We start from the raw sequence: 7,954 nt of genomic DNA, 5'->3' as shown, positions 1-7,954 counted from the left end.
AGGTATCTTTTCAAGAGACTCGAAATTGTTGCTATGTGTATTGTCAGATGCCAAAATCCCTCCAATGCTTTGTGGCGATGACATAGCGGGATAAAGTTGGCTTGTGATGTACAACAGACAGGAAGAAGATATATTCTCGAATTGTGTTATCCGACTATATCCTCTCGATCCTCACGTGACCACCCTCTTTGCAACACCCTTCTGGCTATGTAGTTATACGGCAAGGCTAAAAGCTCTAGCTCGGAAAACAAACACTAGCTGGGATGGTAGAACAAAAGCGTGACATACTAGCTTTCCAATAGCTATGGGAGCTTTGACAGCCACATGGTCTTTCCCCGGCCCTCAATCGCAGCATCGCAGATGCTCTATTGAAACACGATAGGCACTATTTACGAGCGAGGGATACGATATATTCCATTCACAGCAGCAGCCTGTAGGGTTATTGACCAGAGCTCTACGAACGCCCGAACGCCATGGCGGTGAGACAACGATGGTTCTTTTCGGAAAGCGGTGCCGGCTCCCATCAATGGAATAGGTTCGTGCTCGCTCAATCTGCAGCGTGCCAGCTGAGCGGGCTGTTGTTCAGTATGCTACACAGCAAAGGGAGCGTCTCGCGAGCTGACGGAGTTATCTTGGGATAATGGGTGCTGCAGACGACCCCCGATAAAGTCTCCTTTAAGCAGCCTGGAGATCCACCGAGGCAGTGCCTTTGATTTAGGGTTCTACCACTAGCAATTCTCTGGACGGACGCACGTGTCGGACGAGGTTATTCCCTCGCGAACCCATGGATTTTTACCAGCCACGCCCTTGAGCGAGCGAGAGCCTGTGAGTGGCACATACTACTAGACAGTCTGACCCTGAGACGCTCGGGACGGATGCTGGGCTACACTTGTATACTAATGGATCCCGATCGCCGGCGGGGGAATGCGTAGTGCAGGTCTAGTTGGACGCCAGTTGGGTCCCTCGGGACCGGCGCTGCCAGTCTTAATTTGCCTGTGGAGCCGACCAAGGAGAGGCAGCCTAGTGACAGAAGCAGCAAGTCGTCTGCCGAGCCGTCATCCCATCTCGCATGCAGGTGTAAGAATGCTGAATGTTCAGCCGAGTTTCTCAACTGCATTATGCGACGCGATGTGATGTGATGTACAAGTCGAGTTAGTTGACCGGTAGCGCAGAGAGAAGGGAAGTCCCGTCCAGAAGACAGAAAATGTGCGGCAGGGATCCTTTGCTAATCATTGAGCCTGCAAAAAGCGACCGAAGAAGCAAAAACAAGAAGAAAAAATCAACAGAAAAAGGAGGAAAAGGAGTGATATACATATATATATATATACCTATTCAGATGTACATCTGCGAGGTATATTTGAGGGGCAACGATCGGCTGGTAGTATTAGTGTTTCTGGCTAGGTTTAGATTTGGCTCAGATCCTCTTCTTCCAGCAGGTTGAAATTGGATCACTTTCCGCCGATCCACAGGCCCCGAAGCAAGCGGATAAGAGTCGTAAGTTTGGAATGTCTCCAAGTGCCGCGTGCCGGGCGTTGGTTGGGTGCGTAATCAGCCGGGCCCTCCGCAGCTCAGGTACGCGAACCCGCAAGGTTACATGCTGAATCCAACCTAATAGAACCAACCTTTTTCTTTTCGATAAATCATTCCATGTGATGATTGTCATTGCCATCGAGTCGAGCCCGCCGGCGGACGTGGGCTCATGGATGCCAATACCCTGATACCCTGGACGGGGTGCCAATGACGCCTTCGCGTGGCATTGGCGATGGGGCACCACGGTGCTGCAGCGTGTCGCCATGTTGTCTGTTTGTGCCAGTTTCCTTGGAAGTCGTGAGAAGGGGGGAAATAGGTGAACCTAGAACTGCCACATTACTACATAGATTTGTACCCAGCAAGAATTGAATGGGCCACGGCATGCTTGCTTATACCTGGACCAAGCTGTTGGGTCGGGACTTGCCTCGTTCTTGCTGCTTGATGGCCATCGGATCGTCTGTTTGTGCCTAGTCAGTCCACAATACTGGACAGAAAGAAGCAAGTATTCGGTACTAGCCCGCCTAGCCCACTACAGTACCTAGCTTCAGTCGATATGTACATTGGCCCCTGGAGATATGGCCTGTCTGGTGTCCGTCTGCCGCGGTGATTGGCGCAAAATAGGTCTTTGGGCGGAAACTAGCAAGTGAAGCTGCTGCGCGCGCACTGGAATTTGAGGGAGTATTTTCAGCGGTCCCACTGCTGAAAGAGAGCTGCAGGACGCACGCACGTACAAGTCCACACTTCACCCCCCCCCGGCACTCATTACGTAGTTGGGGGCTTGGAGCCCACGATCTGAATCTGGGCACTTCCCAATGAGGTAGCCGAGACCTCTGTGTGGTGCTGCTAGGTTGGAATGAGTTGGATTTGTGCCGCCCTGTGCAGCGCAATGCAAGTGCAAGTGCACGTACAGTGCTGTGCAGTGCACTGCTGGTCTGGTCTGGTGTTGCGTTGCGTTGCGTGCTACTTGGGTACCTCGTCCCGTGTAATTGCAATTGGCCCCGGGGGGGCTGTGTGTCGTGCTGCCTTGGATCTTGGAAAAGGACAGCTTCGGGTCGCTTACCACCAGCAAGCCAAGCCAAGCTGTGTTGTCCATTTCGAAACCGTCTCCCATTGACTCGTGGAACTTGTTTTTTCTTTCTTTTCTGGTTTGACTCTTCCACTACTTCTGCAGCTATCGCCAACCTCTACGCCTCTCCTTTACCCAGCCCCTCTTCTTCTACCTTTCCTCGCCTCGCCTCTACTTCTGCCACCCCTTCTCAACGCGCTGTCCCGCCAAAGCTGCTGGGGGTCACCAACCTGCGCAACTTGTTGCATACCGTCGACAACTCTTCTGCTCTTTTTGAATGACTGCAAGAAGAGCCTTTTCAGCTACTGTCACGGTGAATACACCCATTGGCCTTCAAATAGGACGGCCCAAGGGCGATTCGTAGACGCCTCGCAGCATACCGAAATAAGCTTACCACTAGCTCTACACTACCCAAGCTTATAAGAGCCAACTCCCAGTATATGGCTTGAGCCACGTCCTGCTTTCCAATCCCGCTCGATCCAGTGGTTTTCCCAATAACAGTACAGGTGCCTGCGCAGCGCTTTCTGCTTGCACAAGTTCATCGTCGCGACAATGGCGACCGAACAATCCGCCGCCGAGCTCAAGCAGCAGGGCGCCATCGAGGCGGCTGGCAACCCAGACTCGAGCGTTGACGCCGACGATGCCCAGAAAAAGATGGTGGAAGAGAGCAAGAATGCCGGGGTAGCTGCTTTCACCTTCGACCCAGATGCCAGCCCGGAGGAGAAGCGGCGCCAGGCGAAAGCTGTGAGTCTTCCCGGCCCCCCATGTCGCGACCGCTGAACGCATTATACTGACTCCCTGCTTTTCCGCCTGCAGGCCGTGCCGGACGAGCTGCGTCCTCATCGAAAACACAAGGCCGTGGCTGTAGTCACGGACGCCGACGACGGAAACAAAGCCGATTACGAACTCCCCTCGCCCTCCCGAGCCGGCGCCATCGACGTCCCGAAAGACAAGGAGGGGAACCCTTTCACAGATGACACACACGACGAAGAGAGGCCCGAGGACATTGCTGCCCGAGTAGGATGGCAGCAGCGGTACGGCTGGCCCCACGAGAGCCCCATGACGGGCGAGAGTCTGCTCGACCACCAGACGTGGCTGGAGGGCAAGATTCCCGCCACCATGTACGGAGACTGGTACCACAATGCTGGCGTCATCATCTTCGCCTGCCTCGCATCCTGGTTGGTGGCCGTCCTAGGAGGCGGTTTGTCCTGGGTCTTCATCGTGATGGCGGTCTGCTCGACGTACTACCGCACGTCCATTCGAAGAGTTCGCCGCAATTTCCGAGACGACGTGACGAGGGAGATGGCCCTTATGAAGAAGACGGATATGGACGTCGAGTCCTTAGAATGGATCAATGCTTTCATGCTCAAGTTCTGGCCCATCTACCAGCCAGTGCTTGCGGAGACCATCATCAACTCGGTCGACCAAGTCTTGAGCTCGGCAACTCCGGCCTTTCTCGACAGCCTGAAGCTGAAAACATTCACCTTGGGCTCCAAGCCTCCTCGTATGGAGCACGTCAAGACTCTGCAAGCCGAGGACGACATGGTTGTCATGGACTGGAAGTTTAGCTTTACGCCCAACGATACCGCTGACATGACAGCGAAGCAGATCAAGAACAAGGTCAACCCCAAGGTTGTCTTGGAAATCCGAGTTGGAAAGGCCATGATCAGCAAGGGCCTCGATGTGATTGTTGAGGATATGGCCTTCTCCGGCATCATGCGCCTCAAGCTCAAGCTGCAGTTTCCTTTCCCCCACGTCGAAAAGATCGAGATGTGCTTCATGGGACGGCCCGAGATTGACTACGTGTGCAAGCCTTTGGGTGGAGAGACGTTTGGTTTTGATATCAACTTCATCCCGGGTCTGGAGAGCTTTATCCTGGAACAGATTCACGGGAACCTGCAGCCGATGATGTACCACCCCAACGTCTTCCCCATCGAAGTCGCCAAGATGCTGGCTGGAACCCCGGTCGACCAAGCAATCGGTGTCGTTGCGATCACGCTGCATGGCGCACAAGGCCTGAAGAACCCCGACAACTTTGCTGGTACGGTAGACCCATACGTCGTTGTCTCGCTGAGCCGGCGTGGAGAGCTCGCCCGGACGAAGACCATCAAAGATACTTCCAACCCTCGTTGGAACGAAACAAAGTATGTCATTATTAGTTCGTTCCATGACAGTCTCGATCTGGAGATTTTCGACTATAATGAGATCCGAAAGGACAAGGAGCTTGGAATCGCGTCTTTCCAGCTGGACCAACTGGAGGAATTAAATGTATTCGAGAACGAGCGCCTCGAGGTCATGTCCAACGGGAAGGCCCGTGGTGTCGTCTCGGCCGATGTTCGCTTCTTCCCCGTCCTGGAGGAAACTACCTTGCCTGACGGCAAGGTGGAGCCGCCCCCTGAGACGAACACTGGTATCCTCCGCTTCACGCTGCACCAAGCCAAGGATCTTGACGCCAGCAAGAGCATGGTCGGCCTCCTGAACCCCTATGCTGCTCTGCTGCTCAACGGCAAGGAGATTCACCACACCAAGAAGCTCAAGCGCACCAACAACCCGATTTGGGACGACGGCTACAAGGAGATCCTCATCTCCGACAGGAAGAATGCGAAATTGGGAATCGCGATCAAGGACGACCGAGAACTTGCTGGTGACCAGCTTGTCGGTACTTACCAAATCAAGCTGGAAGATCTGCTTGAGATGATGGAGCAGGGCAAGGACTGGTACAACCTGTCGAACGTAAGCTCTGGACGTATCAAGGTTACTGCGCAATGGAAGCCTGTTGCCATGACAGGCGACTTGGTCGGCACGGGCGGTTACCAAACACCGATTGGTGTCATGCGCCTGCACTTCAAGCACGCTCGCGAGCTTCGGAACTTCGAGACTATGGGTAAATCGGATCCCTATGTTCGCGTGGTACTGTCAGGTATTGAAAAGGGACGGACTGTGACGCATCGCAACACGCTCAGCCCCGAGTTTGACGAGGTCGTCTACGTCCCCATGCACTCGTCGCGGGATCGCCTTGCTTTGGAGGTCATGGACGCCGAGAAAATGGGCAAGGATCGCAGTCTGGGGCTCATTGAGCTTTTGGCGAGCGATTACATCGAGCAGGATGAAAATGGCGAATACCTTGTCAACGACCGGAAACCCCTGCTTGAGGACGGCCTCCGCTTGCACGGAAAGGGCATTGCTAAAGGTGTCCTTAGCTACACGGCATCGTTCTATCCTTGCTTGAACATCGCCGATCCCGAGGATGAGGAGGAAGAGGAGGAAGCGGCTGCAGCCGAGGAAACGAAGGGCTCGCTCGAACTCACTCGCTCCGCGGATGCTGGCAAGATCTCGTCGCTGGAGAGGAAACCGACAAATGGCCAAGGCGCACCCCTGTCACCAGGCATGCCGCCGATTACGCCAACATCTCCAACCTTCTCTGATCGCCGCGATGCGCCCCGGCAAGCCCCGAAGATCCGGCTCACGCCCGAGGAACTGCTCAAGCACGAGTCCGGTTTCCTCATCTTCCACTTCATGGAGGCCGAAATGCCCAAGAGTGGCTCCCATGTCGAGGTCAATGTCGACGACATGCTGTTCCCCTCGTACGTGTCTGGGTCAGCGAAGCACAAGTCGCACAAGTTTGACGAGATTGGTGATTGCTTCATTCGCGAGCTCGACTTCTCCAGATTAACGCTCAAGGTCCGAGAAAAGAAGGAGAAGCCCGGCGAAGAGCGTGACGAGGACCATACCATTGCTCGCCTCACCGGCAACACCCTGGATACTCTCAAGCAATGCCTGGTAAGTTGCATGACAGCCCACGTATGCTCTTTTGCGCCGTTGCTAATGCATACCAGAACAACCCTACAGTTTTGAAGTTCAAGGATGACGAGAACAGAGGAACTTGGGTCAAGGTCAGCCTGAAGTACATTCCCGTACAGATGGAACTCGACCCCAGCGAAAGTATCAACAACATGGGCAACCTCCGCGTCGACGTCCTCGACGCGGCTGGGCTGCCAGCTGCCGATTCCAACGGCAAGAGTGACCCTTACGCCCGATTCGAGCTCAACGGTCAAGACATCTACAAGACCAAGACACAGAAGAAGACGCTTGATCCGGTCTGGAACGAGTTCTTCGAAGTGGCTGTGCCGTCTCGTACTGCTGCCAAGTTCCATGTCAATGTATACGACTACGACTTCGCAGACAAGCCCGACTTCCTGGGCGGAGCAGACATCAACCTGGAGCAACTTGACCCCTTCAAAGCAAAGGAGATGAAGCTCCTCCTTGATGGAAAGTCGGGCTCCATTCGCATCCGGCTGCTTTTCCGCCCCGACTATGTCACACGTACACGCATGGGAACGGGCACCTTCTCGGGCACCTTCGGAGCGCCCGGCAGGATTGTGACCGGAGTGGCAGGTGCTCCCATCAAGGGTGGCGCCGCGGTTGCTGGTGTTGTTGGACACGGTGTCGGCAAGGGTGCTTCGTTCCTCCGACGGGGATTCCGTGGAAAGAAGGGCGATGACGACGCCAACGGGACTCTGATGCCGCCCGCTAACCCCGACGTCCCATCCATTGTAACCAATGGGGATGCGCCTGCGCCTGCTCCGGGCCTGAGGCGATCTACGGGGCCTCTCCTTGATGGTGCCGAGTCGCCCGAGACTCCGCCGTCTTCCTCGCATGGCGCTTCCAACGGCGGCCACCATCACCGTACTACCAGCATGGGTGGCGTGTCGGTGCATAGCATGGCGCCGGGCGCCGCTGGAGCAGGCACAGCTACCTTCACCATCGTCTCGGCCAACGGCTTCCCGCCATCGGCGGATGCTTACGTGCTGGTTCGTCAGCTGGCACCTAAGGAGAAGGTCATTGGCAAGACCAAGCATGAGAAGTCAGCTAGCAGTCAGATCCAGTACGACGAGACGTTCAAGCACACGTGCACTGCCGACACGCAGTTCCGCCTCGAGGTCAAGGGCCACCACACCTTTGGCAGCGACGACGACCTGGGCGAGACGCTGTACTTTGTCGACGACACGCAGTCGGGCGGCGAGAAGGAGATCAAGGTCGGGACGGGCGCCGTCGTCATCAAGAGCTCGTTCGTGGAGAACAACCGGCCCACGACGAGCAGCGACAGCCCGCGCAGCGGCAACGCCATGAGGCGCAGCTTCCTCTCCAAGAAGGACACCAAACCCACCCGCGAGACCACGCCCAGCTAGTTCCGCCAGCGTGGATCTCCCAACAGTCTGAGGCTGCCCGGGGACGCGGCCCGCAGGAAGCAGATTGACAGGACATGGTCAAGTCAAACGGACTCGATTAATAAGTAACTAGCGAGAACACGATTATTCTAATCAGCGCCGGGAGTTGGGCCCAAAAGGAATATGAACG

At 55.4% G+C, this 7,954-nt stretch overlaps 1 protein-coding gene across 1 annotated transcript; it reads left to right on the top strand.

The window, feature by feature from the left end:
* Positions 1-3,148: 3,148 nt before the first annotated feature.
* On the top strand, positions 3,149-7,785 carry PG985_006254 (C2 domain-containing protein; the record flags this gene model as incomplete). The annotated part of the gene is made up of 3 exons (XM_066826023.1): positions 3,149-3,340; positions 3,413-6,376; positions 6,433-7,785. 3 exons carry the CDS (start codon positions 3,149-3,151, stop codon positions 7,783-7,785), a joined length of 4,509 nt encoding a protein of 1,502 aa, XP_066685630.1.
* Positions 7,786-7,954: the final 169 nt, after the last annotated feature.

This window comes from Apiospora marii, assembly GCF_038362585.1.
Source record: "Apiospora marii strain CBS 49790 chromosome Unknown utg000004l_segment0_segment0, whole genome shotgun sequence".
Classification (NCBI taxonomy): domain Eukaryota; kingdom Fungi; phylum Ascomycota; class Sordariomycetes; order Amphisphaeriales; family Apiosporaceae; genus Apiospora; species Apiospora marii.
The sequence above is the reverse complement of the archived record's forward strand: the minus strand, read 5'-3'. Positions and strand labels throughout refer to the sequence as shown.